Source organism: Sinocyclocheilus rhinocerous, unplaced genomic scaffold (assembly GCF_001515625.1).
Source record: "Sinocyclocheilus rhinocerous isolate Xijiao unplaced genomic scaffold, SAMN03320098_v1.1 scaffold19, whole genome shotgun sequence".
Lineage (NCBI taxonomy): Eukaryota > Metazoa > Chordata > Actinopteri > Cypriniformes > Cyprinidae > Sinocyclocheilus > Sinocyclocheilus rhinocerous.
In genome coordinates, this window is record NW_015638975.1 from 1,207,447 (window position 1) to 1,232,095 (window position 24,649).

The following is a 24,649-nucleotide window of genomic DNA, read 5'->3' on the forward strand; positions in this document are numbered from 1 at the left end:
AGAATATGAGAACAGGACATATTGCAACGACGTGATAATTCAGTTCTGTCACATAAGGGATGAACAACATTTTTTATTTTTTTTGTTATTCATAAGAATTTAAAATTGTAATAGGCCTATACTTTATCATCTCTGCTTAATAATGAACCCATGGCTCCCATCTATCACCAACAATTCGTCACTGCTATGCTTCCAGATAGGCTAGCTGTATGAAACTGTATACAATTTAATGGTCGAATGTACTTTGCATTCTGATAAAAAATATAACGGAGAAAAAGGTCTATTTCTGCCCTGCATGAAAACCGGCTATAGGCCTACTGCACATGCATTAGCTCATCAAGACGAACTTTCGTGCCATCTTCCTCCATTTGTACAACAACCTCAATCTCTAAAACCCAAGGGAATAGCCGCGATGTACAGTAATAGCTATGCTGACATCAGCGCTCGAACTGAAGGGTGACTTCTTGGGGCGCTCCGGAGACCAAGCACGTGGGTTCTGTACTTTTAAAACGATCAGAAAAGAACTGTCTTTTGCGATGTGACATTGCTATTATTAAGCATATTAAAGCATGGTTGAAAACAGTAGGGGTTTGCGGCAGTTTTAAGAGATTGAGACCTCTCATTGAAAATTAATTGTGTCCTAGCCTATAGTGCCACAGGTAACTCCCTTGTCCCTTCTCATTTCAGTAACTGTCTGACTTTCACGAGACAGTCTTCACACCTGCCAGCTGTGATGCGTCCATTAATTCGAGAGATTAATATAGGCCTATGCGGAAAAAAGAAGAAATATCGCAAAACTATTTATAGCCTTTTAACCCATAGATATCTACGTTTTTATCTCATATTTTGAAGAGAACAAAAACAAATTCACGGAAATTGAAACAACTGAGCCACGGTGACTCTTGTTAAGCGTAAAATTTTATTCAGTCAATGACTTGAGGCAAAGTCATATGATTTTTATGCACGTCTAAAATTGTTTTCAGTCACTATAGCCTATGTTTCTGTCGTTTTCTTGCGAAAAAAGTTTGTTGCATCACGCGGTAAACTTTCTATGATATAGCTTACTAAATGTCCCAAAATTCTCATAAACATATGCTTAAAACCCGTGCAGCGATGTTAATAGTAGCTAGCTTTTACCAGAGATCAAGTTAATGAAACTGCAAAATGAATACAACTACAGTTTTTGAATTACAATTGAATTAAATCGTTATTTATAGCTATTCAGGGAAGGGGGGATTTTCAACGGATCAAATTTGTCATTGTTATTTATTAGAATGTTATTTGACCCCTTTCAGTTACTTTACAGTTCACTTTACATGGTGTTTTGATTGCTTAGTAAGACGTTTCAAAAAAAATATCACAGAAGAAAAAAGTCACAGAGGTTTGGATCTCTTTATAAAGTGACGTGACATGTGAATTAGTGCTCTGCATTTAACCCATCCAAAGTGCACACACACAGCAGTGAACACACACGGGTTACGAGTCCGACTCTCTAACCATTAGGCCACGTAACCCTTAAACATTTTCATTTTTAGGTGAATCCTTTAAGGGTAGTACCATTATATAGCAAGTGAAATGTCCATGTTCACCTGAACAAACACAGCTCAGTAGCCTATATTTATTGTGGGTCCTAATTGTCACAGTAAGGATAAAGCATGATTGAAAATAAACATCCAGAATCATTAGATTTATCAATTATAATTGACATTTACAGACATTTTCATTTTTAGGTGAATCCTTTAAGGGTGGTACCATTATATAGCAAGTGAAATGTCCATGTTCACCTGAACAAACACAGCTCAGTAGCCTATATTTATTGTGGGTCCTAATTGTCACAGTAAGGATAAAGCATGATTGAAAATAAACATCCAGAATCATTAGATTTATCAATTATAATTGAAACGCTATGCTCAAGAAACAATGCAATATAAGGCTGCCACAGGGTCACTGTTTTTAATTGTAATATCCTGTACCTCTACTAAATTCTTAATGTGCAGTGAACATGCATGTAAACATTAAATGGATTTAAAGTCATAAGCCATGTAACCTTCTGTGTAATACCACAGCATAACCAATAAACATGCAGAAGCAAAAACAACACATGCCTATTGACAGATTTTTGTGCTTCAGCATGGCCCATTATTTCGTTCAGAACTGTTTGATCCATGGTCCCATCCAATGGGGATAGGCCAGCTGTCAGGGGTCTGCATTAGCAGAGTTTAAGTGTGGCTAATGGCAGCTTTAAGCTCTAAATTATTTACTGCTCTCATCAAAAATGAGACTTAAAGTGCTGTGTGTCCAGCCAGCCCCCAAACAGCTACATGTGCCAAAACCACAGTCAGAATTCAATGCACACAATTTCAAATGGCAATAAATAAATCACGCCATAACCATAAATAGCAGTGATTATTATTAAAGGTTATTTCTGTTCATTTTTGTTTTTAATGTGCATAGAGTTTTTCCTGGTTTTCTTTTTGATACGATAAGACTCATGTAAATGCTTATGGCCGATTTTAGCACCAGCTCAGAATAACAGTGGTGAAAAAAATCAAGTCCTCATTAGGGTTGTGTCGGTGAGGAAATTTTCCCACCGGTTAATCGGCGTGTGACAACACCGGTAATACCGGTATCACCGCGGGGGCGGGGCGTTCCCTCTTTTCCTCGCTTTCCTTCGCTTTTAAATAGCTTGTAAAAGCGGTGTGCCCATTTTACTTTCACTTTAAAATAGCGGCAATTCGGAGTAAAGCAATTGTTCGTTTTTAGTTAGTTTGAATTTTCCCTCTTTTCCTCGCTTTCCGTCGCTTTTAAATAGCCGCGTTCAGTTTTTAATTGTAGTGTCTGTTCTTTTACTGAACTAAATGATTTTTATTACTATAAAAAATCAAAACGACGGTGGGGGTCGGTGACGCGGTGGGCAAGTGATGTAACCGGTGTTGCGGCTTAACAACGGTATCACCGTCAGCACCGTCTATCGCGGCAAGCCTAGTCCTCATGCATGTGCCTCTGAAAGTAGAATCATGTTGCTTATATATAATTTAACATGCGTCTGATTTAATGCAGCATTCACATAATAATTAGTATTAATTTTATTTTAATTAATTTTAATTAGCAGAGGAAGCAGTCCCATTATAATCATAACAGTGTTCCTGTCAGTCTGGCCTTTTTATTTTACAAATGCTGAGCTTGTATCTCTGCCCCTGCCAACACAGAACAGCTCTTGCACATTCATTAAGAGCCGTTACCAATATGTGTCACTATTTGTGTCAGCTCCTCTGTGGAGCAACATGAGAAACTGTGCATTCACTCCTGCATAGTTCATTCTTTATTAGTTGTCCAATTGATTTCAAGTACTTTATTTCTCAAGGATTATTATCCAAACCACTTTTTTTATATATATAGTTGCAGGAATATATTTCTGAACCATTTGGATTTGTCTGCATTTCTGCATAAAGTGGTCATGATTTTGGTCATGGTCTTATCTGTCTGTAGTAGACAAATACACACAAACAATTCTATGGAACACAATGTGAACATTCACAATGCAGGACAGGGAAAGTATGTAAAACCATTGACCTAATGACTGTTTAAGCCATTCTGCTGTTGATTTACTCCTGTGCTTTGAGTTGTTGTTCTGTGGCATCACTCAACCTCTGTTGAGCTTCAGGGTTGCAAAAACATATCTAGATAAATACATATCAGATTAAATTTTAACGACCAGTTAATGCTGTTTTTAAAATTTTCTTCAATTTATTTACATACATTTTCCTGCAATTTTAAGTACTGAATCTTTAAAGGTGAAAAATGCATTATTATATTGTGAATACCATTTGTCATGTGTCTTTAGTACCATTTTATTGAAGGAAGAGGATTTTAAATGCAAGAAAATAAAAAAACATTTTTTTTTTTGCATTTTTACAATATGAATAATTAGTAAAACATGAATAATTAATCAGATTCAGAAAGAGCTTGATTTGCCAAACCAACACACATGGCATTTGTTGTGGTTTCCAGGAGCCACAAGGTAAATAATAAAAAAATATATATTTTTTTATTATTGTGTGTGTGTGTATATATCAGTCAAAAGTTTTTGAACTGTAAGATTTTTAATTTTTTTAAAGAAGTCTCTTCTGCTCACCAAGCCATTTATTTGATCCAAACTACAGCAAAAACAGTAACATTTCAGTAGCTGTGGTCATCATAACAGTATTTTATTTTCCGAGTTGTCTATTCCGAGTTGGGTTGTGGTAAAATTAGCAACAGGTAGCGGCAGTAGCTCACCGAGTGCAACCATTTTACGTCATCAGAATAATGGCGCCCCCCATAGTCCAAAATATGTATAAAACGATGTGATTTTTAAAATAACATAAATCTTTAATGGATCTTCTACTACATATTTCAGGAAGAGACATCATTTACATTATATTAAGCCATACAAGTCTTAATACCCAGGGATCCCTTTAAGAAAAGGCCATCCCCTTTAGTGACATCAGGACAACAGTTTTTTTGTCTCTTCAGTGGCGGGAATTTCAACGGCTGAGTTGAGTAAGTTGGTGACTTTTAGTGATGGAAATTTTGATTCTTTCAAGAGATTCGTTCAGATTCGTTCACTGATTCGTTCAGTGACCATTTCTTCATATTACATAAAAACGCCAGCAGGTGGCGAAAAAGAGTGTCTTATGTGTTATGTCTTAAGTCAACGAAAGTATTTACTTGTTACAAACAACTGATTTGGCTTTATTAAAATGTGTGTATAATCTACTCATTAAATAAATAAAGTCTAAATAAGTTGTTCAGATGACCAAAGCACAAGGTTTTCTTGCATAATTAACATTTTAATTGTTTGGTCAGACATTTACACATTCATAAATAATATGAATATATAAACAAGCGTATGTGCACAGTACGTACAACTGCGCTTTGCATCCGCTTTCTGCTGATTGCTGATCGAGATTGACATGCTTCCTGTTCCGTTGTTGTCTCCTTTTTGTAGTTTTAAATAATGATTTAATTATTTGATATTTATTTGCCGCCGTCATGGCTATAATGCTTCTCCGACGAGCCGCTTCTTCTTCGGCTTTTGCCGTGGTACTGCGGGTTACACCAGCAACATGCCCGTGGACACTGCTGACTAGCGGTTTGCATGTGTACTGCACGTTGATGCGGACAACGACGCAGAAGTATAAATGAAAACTGACGCATAGCATACGGCGTAAAGGCTACGGCGTAGGTCCGACGCAGAAGTATAAATCAGCCTTTACAATGGCCGCCGTGTGCGCGTGTCCTTAAGTCCACAAGACCTTAGGGTGTCCCAACCGTCATTTTAGCGTTCAGAAGGGTGCTCGCGAGCGCCCCCTTTGCGGCCGTTATGCGCCCTTGATCCGCACTTCTGCTGAGCCCGCACTGGGGCAAGCTCCGCAGCAGACTTCTACCCGACAGTCAAAGCGGCATTACTTCACGAAAGTGCGGACTCAGAGGAAGACCGCGAGGGTTTAGGGTGCCATTTGGGACAGGGCCTTCAAAGGGCCCTTCATGAAGGATTTCGAAGGGTAGGCTACAACTGGACACTTCGGGCTCCCATGATCCTTTGCGCAGATTCTTTGCATGATGACGGCGCCTCCGTGTGGGCATGTGATGATGACGCAGAAGGACACTTCAAGAAACAGTTGTTTGGTCCCCTACACCCTTCAACCCTTCAAAAGCTCTCACTCCGGAATGTAAACCCCTTTGGTGGGATTAGGGCATAGGGATGAGCCCTTCCGAATGGTACGCAGGGTCTCTCGTTCAGACTCAAAAGAAACTCGTCCAGTGAAGGGCGTATTCGTTCACTACATTCAACAAATCACATGCTCCGTCACATCTCAAACTCAAAGGCTATTGGCTCGAGGTTTAGTCATTCTTTGACAGGATGAAACCGTCTACAGAGCTACATGGTTCACTGATCTGCGCATGCGCTGCTAATAGCGCCGCGCTGTTCTGGAGGGTGGAATTTTAGTGAACGAGAAATATGAGTCAGTGGATTACGTGAACGAGAACGATTCGTTCACCTAAAAGATTTGTTCACGAACGTAACATCACTAGTGACTTTTCAACTGACAAATTTTCTTCGTATGAGTTTGCTTACTTGCTTTACCAAAGCTTAGCATGTCCACCCTGTCAGCATAAAATATGCCAGAAGTGATTAGAATACAGTATTTTCAAAATATGTAAGTTTAAATATACCAAATTCTCTTCAACAACCAGACTAACTATTTAGCTAATCACAGTTTGTTGTAAGCTAATATGCTTGAATAAATGTTTCATTGTCATATTTTGTCATGCTTTGTGTGTTCTGCATTATGTGTCCACCCTGTTATGTGCTGGTCCACCCTGTCATCTTGATATTTTACACAAATATTTTAAATAATAATTCAGTCATATCTATATAATCCAGTGTGTTCAATAGCTAGGTGTGGGGTGCATCCAAATATCACAGTTTTCTCCAAATAAAAAAAAATACATGTTTACATACAATCTTTTATGTATGTATAATTTAAAAGCAAACAAATAATCATGTTTAGGAAAGGGACATCATAACTTTCAGAAAATATAATTTGCATCTTAATTTTGCAATGAAAACGTATTTAACAGTAATATATATGTCCATGACAGGGTGGACATATCTTATGGTTTATGCTTAGAATAATGGCCCATAATTATCTAAAAAAAAATGTGTGGGAGCTCCGCTAATATGTTTCTATAGTACTTGAGTGTCTACTATTCATGACATGACATAAAGCGAATGGGAAATTAAAACCAAAATCTTTGAGTATTGTGAGGGTTGAAAGGCACTCTATGGTGATATTGACCCTTATATTTCCATTACATAATTGATTAGTGTAAAAACACAAATATATATATATAATGTTGCATCGGTATAATTTAAAAGCAAACAAATAATCATGTTTAGGAAAGGGACATCATAACTTTCAGAAAATATAATTTGCATCTTAATTTTGCAATGAAAACGTATTTAACAGTAATATATATGTCCATGACAGGGTGGACATATCTTATGGTTTATGCTTAGAATAATGGCCCATAATTATCTAAAAAAAATGTGTGGGAGCTCCGCTAATATGTTTCTATAGTACTTGAGTGTCTACTATTCATGACATGACATAAAGCGAATGGGAAATTAAAACCAAAATCTTTGAGTATTGTGAGGGTTGAAAGGCACTCTATGGTGATATTGACCAGTATAGTGTATAATGTTACAAAAGCTTTTTATTTCAGATAAATGCTGATCTTTGGATCTTTCTTTTCATCAAAAAATCTTTAAAAAAAATTTACTCAACTGTTTTAAATATTGATAATAATAATAAAAAATGTTTATTGAACAGCAAATCAGCATATTAGAATGATTTCTGAAGGATCATGTGACACTGTAGTAATGATGCTGAAAATTTAGCTTTGATCACAGGAATACATTTTTTAATATATTCAAATAGAAAGCAGTTATTTTCAATAGTAAAAATATTTCACAGTATTACTGCTTTTGCCATAGTTTGGATCAAATAAATGCAGGCTTGGTGAGCAGAAGAGAATTCTTTAAAAAACATCACAAATCTTACTGTTCAAAAACTTTTGACTGGTAGTGTATATATATTATGCTTGTATGGTAGTATTATACTGGTAGTATATATTTCATGTTTTCACACCTGATGAGCGAACAATGGCATGTATATATCTAAATATGGCCATTTCTGCTTCAGGTGCCCATGGGACTATAGTGGGCAGGCAGGCGGTGTGAGCGTGGCTATTTTATCCTCGCTGTCCTTCTCCATGTGAGCGTTTTAGCAGGACCATGGGGCCAGAAGATGAACAGACTATCACTGCCCTCTCCACTGCCTAACAGCCAGCAGACTGCACAGCAACAAGCGCTCTGGGAACACTGACCAACTGGGCGCAAATGACCAGACCATCTGTCTGCCTTTAAAAAACATCACAAATCTTACTGTTCAAAAACTTTTGACTGGTAGTGTATATATATTATTCTTACTATTCAAAAACTTTTGACTGGTAGTGTATATATATTATGCTTGTATGGTAGTATTATACTGGTAGTATATATTTCATGTTTTCACACCTGATGAGCGAACAATGGCATGTATATATCTAAATATGGCCATTTCTGCTTCAGGTGCCCATGGGACTATAGTGGGCAGGCAGGCGGTGTGAGCGTGGCTATTTTATCCTCGCTGTCCTTCTCCATGTGAGCGTTTTAGCAGGACCATGGGGCCAGAAGATGAACAGACTATCACTGCCCTCTCCACTGCCTAACAGCCAGCAGACTGCACAGCAACAAGCGCTCTGGGAACACTGACCAACTGGGCGCAAATGACCAGACCATCTGTCTGCTGCTTCACTCAGATATACATATATTTTTAAACCGGGGTGGGGGAAGTCAGCAGAGTTTGGCAGGAGAAAGTTGCCAAAGCTGTAGCTGGGGACTTGAGGCCTGGTGGGGAGGAGAGCAGCTCTCACTCTGGATTATACGTCCTGGCTTTTAACGGCTTGTTCACAAATTGATGCCGGGCTCCTTGGGGGCTGCAGCAGGAGCATTAAATGGCACTGAAATATTCATATGTGAGTGCATTTAGCTGAGCGCAGCTGATGGACAGCTCCCAGGAGGGGCCACAGGGAAGTGCTGCTGGACTCCGATCCCTTACCCACACCCACACGTAGACCCTCATGCCCTGTTTTGTCAGAGCTCTCTAAGAAAGCATCCAGCACGATCAGTGAAGTTCAACTCTTTTAAAGTGTGTCTAGTTGTGAGACCGTTTGTTTGCATGTATTCCCAGATGGTTTATTGTGGGGTCACACAATGATCACAGGGTTAATATAACGAAGAATATCTTTATTGATAACATTTAGCGGCATAAAATAATTATTCTTGGAAACGACAAGTTATTAAACTAAAGAAGTTTAGTAGAGAGCTTTATATTTGTTTTATAGTTTCATACTTTGTCTGCAGGCTCATTTGTCATTTTCTGTTTGACAAATGTAAACAAAATAAAAAATGTGGTTTTGAAAACCCAAAATATAAATTTATTTTATACATTTATTTATTAGCTCATTGATTTATTTTTATTCTATCTATCTATCTATCTATCTATCTGTCTGTCTGTCTGTCTGTCTGTCTGCCTTATCTATAACAAATATAAATAAAATATACAAATATACAATAAAATATACATTTAATGTAATTTTGATATAATGGGTATTACATTTGTTAAATTGAATAAATTATTAATTAAAATAATGGCAATCAAAAACATTTTAATATAAAATTTTCCAAATTTCATTTTTTTTGTAACTCTCATTTTGTCATTTTTGTAAAGTATTCTTGTCTGTCTCAATGGTTCATTCCGTTTCATAGTCCAGTGTGTTTTAACTGCATCTTAATTATACACTTAACTTAATCTTAATCAATCACACCGAAAAAGAAATGTGCAAAAATTTCACTTTTAGGGATACAACAGCTTGTCATTGGGGAAGTACACTCAAAGAGATATCTTATTTAATGTTAAAAGGTTCATATAGTACATTAAGAGTACATATTAATAATCAAAGGTACTAAATTTTATGGATTGTTGTACCCCCAAAAGGTACAGTTTTTGCAAATTTTTTCCCACAGTGTCAGACTTCTCCTGTCCCTCTGACTAAATCCAGCTTTCCTAGTCTCCCAGCTTTGCTCTGTGTGTCTGACCCAGTTCTTCTACAGAAAGTAGAGGCTAAAATCCATCCAGCGGAAAACTTTTATGTTAATGCAAAGTGTAGAAAACTCCTCTGTAGCCATGGTAACAGTCTCTGGAGTAGATGTCTTCAGCCGAGCAATTTCACTTCACTGGGGTGCCATGCACTTAAGAAGAATGTTTTCAAAAAGAAACCTGAGAAGCTTTTTAAAATATGATGTATAATTTATTTGCATTTTTTTTCGCCTGGCTCATATCTCTTTGAAAGATGGTTTAGGATTGGATGTGGTGGCCATTTGACTACTGTGTGCAATGCTTCAACATCCAGCAATATTATTGTTTGGGTTACTTGTGTATTGATTTTGCTATGAATCCAGACGTTCAATACTATAAAGAATTCAGAAATTCATTGACTGCAAAGGAATGAATGTTGTCAGCATTTTTAATTATTTGTTCTCTGCAAACATGGAAGCTTTTCAGATGCCAAAAATGCTCCTTTTGGCACTCATTTAAAGCCAACAAGTTTCTAGAGATATGAAAATCTAAAGGAACACACATCAAATTATTTGATCATGACTGGCTTTATAATATATGAACTGTTGTTTTTCTGCTCATCTCTAGTTATTATCTGAAAACACATACTACATTTCTGTAGATAATAGCAAATAATAAAGATCCAGAGTGATTTTCTTAGACTATAGCCTAGCCTACTATAAAAAATCAAATAAAAAATAAAAGATTTTTGATTGTGGTCTTGCAGTTTTAATGGGATTAAAGTCACAGTTCAAGCGCACGGGTTATGAAAGATCTGAATAATTGAGTTCTGTGTCTAATGGTCAGAGCAGGAACTGCTTGTCACATATCTGCACTCAACCCTTTCATTGTTACCCTAACTTACTGTCTCCCTCCATCGGTGTCAAAAGTATCTCAGGGGTAGTTTCAGGTCCAGTTTTCTTCACTTAACAACATTCCATCAAACAAATGAGAGCTGATATGATGAGAATTTATAAAAGCGTACCTACTGAGTGCTACAAGTTTCCTGTGCTATAAAGGGCATTTGTAGGACAGTTGAAAATTGTGTTTATAGTTGCAGACAGCGGAGTCTTGTCTACTATTTTTGAGAAAAACATGAAAATGAAGTCTTCAGAGAGTTGGGACAATAACTGCCTGTGGTTTTATTAAAGTCATGTTTGCAGTATGAATACTGATGATCTGGTTTTAGGCAGAAGTGGTTAATTTGCACTTTGTTGGGGAGACGCACGAGGCCAGCTAAAGAAAAGTTTGGTCAGAAACCACAAACACTTGAATGACCCAGAGACAGAGGTAATCAGACGAAACATGTAGATTGTCTCCCCAGTGAATTCTAAACTGTCCATTATTCCAGCCAGTGGTAATGTAGCTCTGCTGAATTATTGAGGCTTTGCATTCATTTGAGAGCTGAATTCGGGCTGTTTTTAAACTCTTAACTCTTTTGATATTTAAGGGGCCTGACCACCCGACATTGCGCTTAAAAGTGCTTCCCTGAATAATTTTTAAAGCTACATATATTTAATTATACAAATGTAAATATTATTAAACTTATTTAAAATGTATTATTATAAATAGCCTACCAAGTGTCTTAATTGTTTCTTTCTTTGTCTTATTTTTAATGAGAACCAAGTAACAGTTTATTGAAATTATTTTATTATGTAGATAATATGTAATAATGAATATGTATGACTGACTTTTCAGTTGTAAATATATGGTTTGGCTAGGGAACAAAATAGTATCAGTTCTCATTTACCGGCTCTTTGCACAATTAGCAACAGTCGGTCACATTAGCATGTCATGCTTTTAGCTTGTCGTTGTACGTCTGACTTGCATTAAATTAACAACCTTGCGTAAATATTTGAGTACATTTAATTCACAACAAAATTGTGTTGAATTAATAATAGCTAATTAGCGTGATGCTCATTAAAGAAAATCCAGACTAAGTGGGGTGTCATGCTTATGTTGTGACAGTTCCTTGAATGATAATGGAACTGAGCTTTTTAAAAATCATGGATGTGATACTACAGAACAAACACATCCTTAACATTACGATTTTATTTAGAAATACTAAGAAATGAAAGTTATTACACTGTAAAGGTTTTTTATACATTGGCTGGTGCACAATTAGCAACAGTCGGTCACATTAGCATGTCATGCTTTTAGCATGTCGTTGTAGGTCTGACTTGCATTAAATTAACAACCTTGCGTAAATATTTGAGTACATTTAATTCACAACAAAATTGTGTTTAATTAATAATAGCTAATTAGCGTGATGCTCATTAAAGAAAATCCAGACTAAGTGGGGTGTCATGCTTATGTTGTGACAGTTCCTTGAATGATAATGGAACTGAGCTTTTTAAAAATCATGGATGTGATACTACAGAACAAACACATCCTTAACATTACGATTTTATTTAGAAATACTAAGAAATGAAAGTTATTACACTGTAAAGGTTTTTTATACATTGGCTGGTGTGTGACAGACACTACACAACAGCAACATCAGCATCAACTAGATAAACACTTGCATTTGAGTTATAAATATGTGCACTTTTAGAATTTCAAATCTCTGTGTTATGTACCTTATAACATAAACACAACGTTTGCGTTGACACAGCGTTGACATCTAATACACACACAACAAAGAAAACTGGAGCTCATCACCCTGTGACTACTATCAAATATCATGTTCATCACTAATTTCACAGTAAATAATCGATTTATTTGGGCTTTAGAATTTTAAGATTTAAGTAAATTATTAATTTACTTGGTATTTAGATATTATTTATGGATCATTTTGACTGGAATTACCAAATAAATCCACTGATCGCTTTAATGAAACACTGCTGTTGCACGAGAGCGCCATCTACTGAAGAAATAAGACTGAACGTATCTATGAATTCTTGGATCCTTTTCACAGATTGCAATAATTAATACCGTCAATCTAGTAATTGTAACACTATACTGTGAGTTATATTGTCCTGGCATTAAATTACATAGAGTATAGAGATGGGGTGTCTAAATTTGACATATTTCTCTCATTCATCTGCCGTAATTCATTTCTCAGTATTTGTTTCCTCTTTTAGAATTTCAAAGGCAATAGGCCTAGTTGATTTTTTATTTTGCTGTTGGAATAAATAGGAACACAAAAGTTCAATTTTCCATGTCATATAGTTTACTTCTGCGCATGTAGACCTTACAAAAAAAAGGGTATGGACTGCATCACACTAACCAACAGTTAGTGACATCATTGATTTTATTATATACATAATTATATACATGCAGACATAATGGGCCAATAACTGCATGACTCAGCAGCAGGTTCAGATGAAGAAAAAACAATACACCGTCATAAAAAAAACATGACAGTAGTAAAACTTACTTTCCTTAATGCAAAGCCAAGTATTATCTATATGATCTTAAGAAAGTTGGGAAAAAAGATTTGGCAACAACAGTTTAAATCAACCTTCTAAATACTGCAGCAAATATACTGTATATCTCCACAATGCAGGCAAATAGCCCTTTGAGACTTCACTTATCTGTGGACAACACAATGTGTTATTTAGCTAGTGCACAGAATAAATTATTAATCTTTAAGAACTCAACTGAACTATTGGATACAGAAATGGAGGATTACCCTGAAACTGGATTTTTACAGGATTTTGATTGGGACAGGCAGCGTAAATACACTGAAATATTACAAAGAAATTCCACTTTTTCCACTTCTGTCCATTATTATTCCAATACAGACACTAAGAACTGCTAGCAAGTCGGTTGTTGCGCTAAATAGCTAACAGCTATTCTTTCTTTCTTTCATTGTGAATACTCTTCCTGCAGTTTTGTAGCACTTGCTACTGGACATGACCATTTGGACAGTCAATCTAGGTCAGCAATCAATCTGGAGCACATATTTATGTGTAAAATCAGAAGTGAAGATAGTGGAATTCCCGCCAAAGGCCCATAAGCCGTACCAAGGTTGATGACCTGCTATATCATTAGCCATTCCATCACAATTAGCTAAAAAGTGCCTGAATTTTTCAAACTATTTGTATATAAGGCCTGATCGGTTGACAGATTTCAGTTCTGCTCTACACATAAAAAAATAAAAAAAAGTTTTACATTTAAAACTGAAGTCAAAGGTCAAGGTTTAGCACCATGCCATTCAAACTAAATCCTAATCGTTCTTCAGAACCGTTCTATAAGTAATGACCTTCCCAAACAAGATGTAAGAGGACACTTCAGTGTTTTCAGACATCAGAATTAGCTTGCTCTCAAAATTGTACCTGCAGGCAGAGTTCAAGTCCCTAAATGTTTTTTGATGTCAAATATCCTCCTGACATCCTGATTTAAGGAAAAAAGTCAAAAGGAAAGAACCTAGGAGAATTATACCTGATCACCATCAGACCTGCTCTGTTAACTTAAACAAGCAGCTGGTGTCTGTCTTCAAAGATCAAGTTAATAAGGGGATTCCTAGACATTTGCAGTCTCAGTTTTGAGTTCGTGTTAGCCAAAATGCACCAGACTCATGACTGTAGTAAAAGAGTGCTGTAGTCCATCAGCATCTGTCTCGCTCAATGTGTAGCTCTCTTTGACAATACGGTCGCAGCCGATCTCCCCATTGCCAAAGAATCCCAAGAGCGGAATGTTGGAGAAGATCTTGCGGAAAGCAGTGGCCTCCACGTTGCGCTGGTTATTATAGCTTTTGTGGCCGCGACCCACACAGGCAAACATGAAGCCCATGGTGTTTCTCTCTGGGATATTAGCAGCCTTCAGCCGCTGGATAGTGGCCTCTGCTGCTTTTGGGCTGCTTACATCCTGGTCCACCAGCACTGTGGCACCCTGGATCTTGGAGCCACTGAAGGTCAGTCCTACTGCACCAAAAGAGCCTAGAGAACAGCTGCAAACAGACAGAACACATACGAACCTCACTAACGAAGATTAGATTTGTAATAATGTCTGAGACAACAGAGGAAACAAAGTGAGAAAAACAGCTTCCTGTATGTGACACTGAGAAAATGTTACATTACAAATGATCATGATGTCGAAAGGCACAGTGTGAAATCATGCTGATTATGTGAACATGCTTGTTCACATAGTGGGCAGATGAGGGGGAAAAAATGGACAAAAATAGAGAGAAGAGGAAGTATAAAGTCTTGACCATAAAACCTCTACATATAACATGACAAAAAAGAAAACCGGAACTAACTTTACTCATCTAAAATCAAGAACTTTCTTTACTTACCAGGTTGTGTTATTGGAAAAGGCCCTCTCAACTTGTCCTCCAACAATAAGTACATTATTTTGAGAAAGAGGTTCCAGCAGCTTGTTAAGAAAGCACCCCCCTCCAGCTTTCCAGGTCTCATAGTCAAACATTAGCACCACCTTTAGATCAGGGTTATTAATCAACCCTGAAAATCAAATACAGAGTATTCTGACATGAATTACCATCCAACCAAACCAATGTCTATATACATTACCATTCAAAAGTTTGGGGTTAGTAAGATGGAATGGCATGAGGTTGAGTAAATGACAGAATTTTCATTTTTGGGTGAACTGTCTCTTTAAATTGATCAAAAAGACGTTTTTAATATTACAAAAGATTCTATTTCAAATTCAAAATGTGCTTTTGAACTTTCTATTTTAAGAATCCTGAAACAAAAGTCTCACAGTTTTCACAAAAATTGGAAGCGGCACAAATGTTTAATGAAGACAAAATCAGATTTCTGAAGGATCAAGTGACACTGAAGTCTGGAGTAATAGCTGCTGAAAATTCCGCTTTGCCATCACAGAAAAAAAAAAAAAAAAAAATTTTTTGATTAATTTAATAAAGAAAACAGTTATTTTAAATTGTAATTATTTTTTACAATTATTTTTTTAAAACAAATAAATGCAGCCTGGGTGAGCATAAGACACTTCTTTAAAAATCTTAATAATTTTAAACCTCTGACTGGTAGTGTATCTTATTTTATTTTTATATTTATTATACTAAAAAGAAATATTACATAACTTTGATTTAATATAATAAGGGCTAATTAATTCTTTTATAGATGGTTTTGTATTTTTATGAAAACAAACATCATCTTTCTATGAATACATTAACACTCTGATATATAAATTCACACACCTCCTGGCTGCTTGGAAGTCAGACCCAGCCGTTGTTCACTGGCAAGCTGCGCAAAAAATTGCGCGATTATGAACGTGGTTTTGCGCAGCTTGTCAGTGAACAACGGCTCTGTGTAGTTAATGCTGCTCCATGTGAAAGCCCGCAGGTGATGGAGATTTACCGCTGATTACAGAAGCGGCTTTACTGACAAGATGCGCATTAAATATCGCATGCGATTTATCGTGCAGCCCTAGTTAGGTCTAACTATAATCTATTCAACTGTAAAATAACACTGGTTAGTCTTCACTGTATAATGGAGGTTTATTTAGGCTGCTGTCTCTTTAAGACCTCATGCACGGTTCTAATATACTGTTACACAGGGCTCTACACTTAGGTTTCTTTTTAGGAGTGCTTGTCCTCCTAATTTAAAAAAAATTAGGAGCAACTTCTGATCAATAATCAAATTCTGATAAAAAATTTGCCTTCCTAAAACGAGGAGATATTTGACTCAAAGTGATTTACAGGGGCATTTACGTTTTACCTTTGTATTGGCATTTTTCAAATTTTATTAAAAGTATGTCATCATTATGTCAAATTCAAAAACGTATGTTTATAAGCTTTATAAAAAGTCTAATTAAAACAATATATTAAGAAGTAGAATAAGACAAATAAGTTACCAATCATATGAAATTAGTATTAATAAAAAATTAATTTGTACTACAGAGGTGCCACAGAAGAACACAAAAGTGGCTTGTAGCCTAGGTACATTATTTGACTCAAAGTGATTTACAGGGGCATTTACGTTTTACCTTTGTATTGGCATTTTTCAAATTTTATTAAAAGTATGTCATCATTATGTCAAATTCAAAAACGTATGTTTATAAGCTTTATAAAAAGTCTAATTAAAACAATATATTAAGAAGTAGAATAAGACAAATAAGTTACCAATCATGAAATTAGTATTAATGAAAAATTTATTTGTACTACAGAGGTGGCACAGAAGAACACAAAAGTGGCTTGTAGGTACATTTTCAGACGGTTAATGAGGCTCAGAGGTGGCATGAGTGCATTTAAATTCATGTTGAGATTGTTTTAAATATAACATTTTCAATATAGAAATATTAAATGATTTAAATAACTGAAATTATACGTTAAAAATGAAATTAAAACCGCCAGTAGGTGGTGGCAAGTCACTGATTTTATCACTAAATCATTAATTCAATTGATTCGTTCGAACAGCTGATTCATTCAGTCTATATGAATGGCTAATTGAATCATTGACTCACTAGATTCGTTTACAAACGCACTTTCTCATTCATGAATGAAACACCGCTGTGTTTGCTTGGAGATGCGCAGCGGCTGAGCTGTGACTTTATTTGGAATTATTTCCCTTGATGAAATAGAGTAAAATCAGGCAGTAGTGTTTTAGTTAGACAACGTAAGTCACTTAATATTAACTTATTGTTTATTGAACTATTGTATTAAATCAATATCACATTTGCAAACTCCCTTAATAATCTTTAAAAGCTGTCACTCTCCTTTATCGCGATTTGTGGGCGCATGAATATGGTCTATAAGAGAGCGCGCCAGTGAGTTCACCTTCACTTTAAATAAGCAAGACTCAAAAGCACGTGCAATTGATACATTCCGTCAGCTGTCATGGCGTTGTAAGCGCGGAACATGCGGGAATGAGTAGAATTATTATAGACGCAATCCCGTGCCGAAATTCAAGTCCTGCTCTGTGTTCTCTGCTAATAACCCGACTGTGAATGATGCCAGCGGCGTCACTATGTTGTCACTGAGAAGCTGCAGCCGTGGCAGGGATGATTTTTGGTGTGCCGGTGTCCTGACATTTTATCCTACCCGTCAGATTTTCCTACCAGGGCTTCAATCAATATTGCATCCTTTTTCTCATGCTGAACAACAATATTTAACGTATCTGCATTACTGTAAGGGTAGGTGTAGACTTTAATAAAACACAATCTAATAGTTAGAAAACATTTTTAATGTTGGTTTCCGGTAGCTGTATCCCTTCTAGCCACAACCGCAGAATATAACACATAATTACTGTATCTGCATTACTGTAAGGGTAGGTTTAGGGTTGTGGTAAGTGTAGACATTAATAAACCATAATTTGACAGGTAGCATTTTTCGTTGTCAAATTGTACTACCTACTGTTTTAATGGGAACAGTTTGGCAGAACAACAACAACGTGCTACATGTTTCTTTTCCCCTCATTTTTTCCAATTGACGGAAATCCGTCGTAGCGACTGAAAACTTTACGCCCTGAATAAACTACATTTTTAAATATATTCATTTAGAAAACAGTTATTTTAAATTGCGATAATATTTAACAATATTATTTTTACTGTATTTTTGATCATATAAACACAGCCTTGGTGAGCATAGAGACTTCAATGCTTCTTTTAAAAAACAAAACAAAACTAAAAACTAAAAAAACCTTCACCCAAAACCATGTCATTCAAACCAACCCCAGACTTTCACTGTTTTAGTGAAAAGATGGTCCTACTTAAAAAGAAATCGCACCAGTTACTACAATCTAAACAACTCACCTGCTTCCTCCATTGCCGATTCACTGAGGCTCTTTTTGCAGAAGTGAAAAGGCCGGATGGTGACCCCATCCATGGCAGGGAAAAGCAGACTGAAGCCAGCTTCACCCTCTTCATGCTCTTCTGGGGGGCTGCTGGGTGAACCACTGGGGGTCACTATAGCACACAGCATAAGAAATTACAGTTACACTGCTGCACTGACCTTACCATCAAACACAGTAACGGCAGAACACAGGGAAAGAGGGAAAATTAGTCTTACCAACAATTCCTGATGCAACAATTCCTACTACATCACAAGTGGTAGGCAGTAAGCGTCTCAGCTTCTCGACAGGATCAGACGCCACTTCATTCTCACACTTCCTGGCTGTAACAAGGAAGGATGGAAGTGAACGGGTGAATCTCCTCATCATGACTAACAGGTTTTTAATACAAATAATCACGTAACTTACCCTTTTTCTGTCTGTAACTAAAAGGCCAATTGAAGTTTTCTCCATTCACCATTAGGAGAGCTGTCTGGGGCAGTAGATAGACCTTCTGTAGGGAGTCAGAGGAAAGAAAAACATTTTAAAAATCTGTAAAAAATTATGCTTGTCATTTCTAGAGTTTATAATAACTTTAACTTTGCTTTTGTTACAAAAAAAAAGCAGCAATCAGACCTCCAAGTCTTCTGCCATAGTTCTAAGCAAAACATGCTCCTCGTATATGGATGAGCCAGAGGCAGAGAGCCAGGTCAGTCTCTGCTGTGTCCTCAAGACTCTGCGTGCACAATTCCTCCATAGCCTACACACACTACAGAAAAAGAAACACCAATATCAACATACAAACAGTCATTGCTATAAAAAAATTTTTGTCTGCAACTGGTTGTTCATATGGAAATGCGTAAATGAAGATATTTGTAGTGTTTTGTTGTAATAAATCAATGATTTGTTGTCTAAAAAAATATTTAAATATTTTGCTAAAACAAGTAAGAGATTTTTGGATGGCATGTTGCAATGTATATGCACATATAATATTACACTATGTATTTTAACAGCATTATTTAATAAAAACATAAGATTACTTGCTTTTGATCATTTATTCATTAAATTATTAATTCTCCATTGTTATTATACATGTATTTTTATGGCTATTGTTCAAAATAATCTGCCAACTACTAGATTAACAAAACAGGCAGACATATTCTTACAAAAAATACTAAATAGAAACTCTAAGACACACTGTAGTTTGTATAACGTCAATCATCAGTCTACTGTATATGAAGGATAGCTTCATAATGACTAATTGTTAAATTGTTAAAAGGTACAATAATACGCACTCAATGAATTGAAGCGCCGATCGATTCTAAAATTTAACAAGTAAAAACATAATTTAAGTTTTTCATTGTAGAAACCAGTTTTTTTTTTCAACTGCAGTTTTGCTCTGGAGCCCCTGCTGTTTGCATTTTACGCTATTATGATAAACAGATCAGCTGACAGAGCTGTTAAGAGAAACCCCAAATAAATCATCACCTAACAGTTAAACCATCCAGACTAATTCATTTGCATTCTGTTTACGAATCTGATGAGTGACAACTGACATCCAGATGAATATCATCAATTATCGTTAATTAATACATCACCACACTTTTAAAAAGTGCGAAACTTTGAAAATATTTAAAGTATTGGCAGCAATAACTGGTGTATTCTAGTTGATCTAGTCTTGAGAAAGAAAAAGCGAAACCAGGAAGATCGTACCAACCTAATCACTCAACAACATAAACGTGTACATTTAAATGCTGTTCATTCATAAAATGAGTTTATATAATACCGCTTGAACTGTGATGGTCTGAATGGGGTCTTCTGATTAGCTCAAAGCTAACAGGCTAAAACATCAACACTCAGCTAGAATCATTACCTTGCTATCCGGAGGAGATTTTTAGTCGGCACAAATGTCAAAATCCTCTCCACGACCTCGGCAACATTACTCAGGATATATCCAGCTTTACTTTCCCCCAATATGTTTGGAGAAGCTGCATCCCCTTCCATTTTCACACGGATTCTCTTCTCACATTTGACCCACCACACAGAGGCGGAACCGGAAGTTGTTTAAAAGTCTCACAACGAGCACTTGTACTACAACATGTTTACTGTGATTGTATTTTGAACTAAAAAATGTATATGTCAGTGTCAAATAAATAAATAAAGACGCAACAAGTATGTTCATGCAAGTGAGAACATTTTTGCATTGCATTTGGCATTTTGAAATTAAATTATTTTTTCCCCCAGTTATATTAATAATTTAGCAAGTTGCAAAAAAGTAAACATTTATATTTGTGTACCTGAGGGTTGTACATTGCATGTATATCAGAAATGGCACATTTTTAAATGTGATAAACATGGACTGATAGTTTTATAACTGTATAATTCAGATAATTAATCTAGAAATATTTTTCTGATTTTAGAAGAACTACTGACACTAGTAAATACAGTCTACTCCTACAACACAACTCACCTTTGGTAATGATCCAAGGTGTGTTATATAATGCAGAAGGCACTTTCCTCTTTCTATGTAAACTTTTCCCTTTACGTAAAATGCATTGAAAAGGTTGAGGCTGTTTACCATTTAAAGAAAACAGGTTGCCATGTTTTTTCACATTTAAAATTTAAGCTTTAGGTTTTGTCACTCTTGCAGATTCAACCCATACACAGTAAATCCTCACATTTTATAATATATCTTTAGACTTGACATTAAAAAAAAGCTTAAAACCCACAGTACCAACAATATAAGAATAATTAAATTATGGATTATCTGTCATCACAGATTATTGGTTACTCTGTGTGTAATACAAACAATAGACTGTGTTCATATTCATATTCAGTGTATGCCCTGGTTTTCTCTCATTCTGTTGTGAGGTTAGAATTCATTGAGTGCTAAACTGAGCTCATGTGAAAGGACTCAGTTTTTCCGGAGCTGTTGATAGAGGGAGTCTGGTGAGAAGATAAGAAAAGGGAAGGGAAGGGAAGGGAAGGGAAGGAAAGGAAAGGAAAGGAAAGGAAAGGAAAGGAAATAAGGAATAGTATGAAAAAACAAAAAAAATAAGGAAGGACACACAAAGAGAAGAGAAGAGAAGAGAAGAGTGAAAATTAAAGGAGAGATGTTAGTTCCAAAAGCATTTACCCAAAATGGTTTGCTAAAGTAAATGCTAAGAGCTTTCTTTTAATCCAATATTTACAATGCCACAGAAGCTGTGCTGTAAAATGTGATGGAATGAATAGGAGAATTACAGCTGTACATGAGCTGCCAAAGAGAGAAGCAACATAAGGTGATGAAAAGGAGCTTTTTTTGGACTTTATTCAAGCTTCTCGACAATAAATTAAGGACATATGAAATCAAAAGAGTTAAGACATACTAAAGAGAGAAAGGAGTGGGGAGCTTACAGAGATGGGAGGAAGTTTTATTTTACAGAAAGCAAAAAATTTCTGTACAAGTGATGGGACTATAGAACTGAGAGCTCCATCCCCACTGAGAATAGTGCGATGGAGAAAAGCGGCAACAGAGAAAAATAGAGAAACACGGAGGAAATGAAGGAGTTGCCGCTCAGATGGTGCCCAGAGCCAGAGATGAGATGCAAAAAATTTAACTGTGCAAGGGGAGAAACAAAAACGAGTTGAAACAAATGAGAGATGGTGATGTTAAACAATAAAGGACACGCGAGAGATATAAAAAGACTGTCAGTGTCAGATAAATATACATATATTTGGTCAATCATGCAACAAGTATGTTCATGCATGTGAGAAAATGATTTCATCAGGCATTTTGAGATTAATTTATTTGTTTATTCACATATAAATAATTTAGCAAGTTGCAAAAAAATGTAAACATAATGTTTACATTTAAAAATTAGTTGAAATAAATGAGAAAAGAAAAAGAAAAAACGAGTTGAAACAAATGAGAGATGGTGATATCAAACAATAAAGGGCATGCCAGAGATAAAAAAAGAGAGTCATCATGCATTCCAGATGAAAGACAGTGTGTGTGTAATCTCATTTTTTATACATAACTTCATACCTAGTAAATCAATAGAAAGGTTTGTCAAGCAGGCTTTAAACTTAATACTGGGTTCAGTCTAAAATCTGTCATCAAACCTGAAAATTAGATTATACTAGCAGACAGAGAAACTGGAAATGCTATTAAACCAAACACATGTGCACACTCTCATACACGAACACGAGTAACATGTGGTGATAGTTACATGGAGGTCATGTCGTTGAGAGCGTGGTCCAGCTCCTCGCTGATGGCTTTGTACTTGAGTTTCTGAGCATACAATTCATCTAAAGTAGCCAATTAAAGGCCAGAATGGTAGAGGGGTGTTGAGTGGGGAGGAATGGAAAAGAATGGAGAAACAAGAAAATAAGGGAAAGGAAGCAGTGCAAAGGTGGTTCGAACAATGACAAGTGGCCAGAGAGAGACAGATAAAAGCAAAGACTAGGAAAACAGAAATGAAATGAAGTGAAATTACCTTCCTTAATCATAAGAAAAAATAAAATCTCTCAAATATCTAAATAGTATATTCTAGCAGTGGTGATATGAACTGCTGCTAATTTAAAGGCATATCCTTTAAATCACTATGTGAACTGTTAATTGTAACAGATGAACGCAAAACAAACCTAAACCTGATATTGCAAGGATGTAAATATGTAACTAAGGATTTAGCCCATGTCTAATAGCAACAGTGAGGTACAAGTTGACATACCCTCCAGATCATCAATGGTCTTCTCAAGCTTGGCGACTGATCTCTCAGCGAACTCAGCACGAGTCTCAGCCTGGAACACAGAGAGATGTCAGGCCCTCTTATATGTAAGCACATACTCACACTCACACACACACACACACACACACACACACTCACACACAAGATGGTGGCTGAATGAACTCACCTCCTTCAGCTTGTCAGTCAAGACCTTGATCTCATCCTCATATTTGTCCTCTTTAGCGGAGTACTGTAGACAGGAAAGAGAGATGAGAGGATTAACATGCAAACACACAAAACAAATATACATAGATGAACATTCACTAATTCACACATACACATAACATTTACACGCTTACCTTCTCAGCCTGGGCTTCCAGGGACTTCATGTTGTTGGTCACAGTTTTCAACTCCTCCTCCAGCTCAGAGCACTTGCTATAGGTGGGAGTGACAGAAAATTGGAGACAAAAAATGACACACCGAGACTTACAGATACGCAAATATGTTTTTAGAAAGTGTTAAATTTGTTTGTTTTTACCTCTCATTGAGCTCAGCACGCTCCTCAGTACGCTCCAGCTCACCCTCAACAATCACCAGCTTACGGGCCACCTGTGTAGCATCACAAGGAAGTGCACATGTGTTATGTTGTCCAAGATGAAGACATTGTTTATTGGAAATGATTTATTCATAATTTTATTGCATTTATTTATAATAAATGATAAGAGTAAGAAAGAAAAAACTGACCTCCTCATACTTGCGGTCGGCCTCCTCAGCAATGTGCTTGGCCTCCTTCAACTGGATCTCCTGCAGCTCCATCTTCTCCTCATCCTTCATGGCCCTGTTCTCAATGACCTTCATGCCTCTGAGAGAGACGGAGAGAGGGAAAGGGTTTGGGTGTTATTATAACTCTCTAAAAATCATGAGGCCTATTGCATATGTTTAAAATAAACTATCAATTTGAATTAGATTAAGCATCAAAGTAGTGTCTATATCCTCCCGTTAAAATGCAATTTTGGTTTATCCTACATCAGAGGTTAATTAAAATCATACATTGCCATCTGACCGATGTGACAAAATCTAATGAATTGATATTCAATTCACTGCAATAAAAACTATAATATTTTACACATTTTTGTAACCCCAAAAATTAAAATGATTTAATTTTTAGATTTATATAATTCTAAAAATTCCATATCATGGTTTTAACTTTTATTTAAAAATGTCTCAATTAAAAATGGAAAATAAAATTGGGAAAATAAAAACATATTTGTGACCTTGGACCACAAAACCAGTCATAAGTAGCACGGGTATATTTGTAGCAATAGCTAACAATACAAGGTATGGGTCAAAATGATCGATATTTCTTTTATGCCAAAAATCATTAGGATATTAAATAAAGATCGTGTTCCATGAAGATATTTTGTACATTTCCTACCTTAAATATATCAAAACTTAATTTTTGATTAGTAATATGCATTGCTAA

General features: G+C 36.1%; 2 protein-coding genes across 2 annotated transcripts in view; both read right to left on the reverse strand.

Annotated features, from left to right (window-relative positions):
• Positions 1-12,862: 12,862 nt before the first annotated feature.
• LOC107750511 (F-box only protein 22-like) lies at positions 12,863-20,536 on the reverse strand. The gene is made up of 7 exons (XM_016565921.1): positions 20,331-20,536; positions 19,094-19,226; positions 18,887-18,971; positions 18,697-18,801; positions 18,441-18,593; positions 15,007-15,172; positions 12,863-14,661 (listed from the first exon to the last, which is right to left on the reverse strand). The coding sequence occupies exons 1-7, from the start codon at positions 20,459-20,461 to the stop codon at positions 14,268-14,270; spliced, it is 1,167 nt and encodes a 388-aa protein (XP_016421407.1). The 5' UTR covers positions 20,462-20,536; the 3' UTR covers positions 12,863-14,267.
• Positions 20,537-21,849: 1,313 nt separating this feature from the next.
• The window catches only part of tpma (alpha-tropomyosin), a 7,217-nt gene continuing 4,417 nt past the window's right edge, over positions 21,850-24,649 (reverse strand). Inside the window, exons 4-10 of the mRNA XM_016565922.1 lie at positions 23,911-24,028; positions 23,705-23,775; positions 23,526-23,601; positions 23,354-23,416; positions 23,170-23,239; positions 22,669-22,747; positions 21,850-22,056 (exon numbers count right to left, since the gene is read on the reverse strand). Of these exons, the coding sequence (XP_016421408.1) occupies positions 22,053-22,056; positions 22,669-22,747; positions 23,170-23,239; positions 23,354-23,416; positions 23,526-23,601; positions 23,705-23,775; positions 23,911-24,028 (481 nt within the window). The 3' untranslated portion in view covers positions 21,850-22,052. The remainder of the gene's footprint in view (positions 22,057-22,668; positions 22,748-23,169; positions 23,240-23,353; positions 23,417-23,525; positions 23,602-23,704; positions 23,776-23,910; positions 24,029-24,649) is intronic.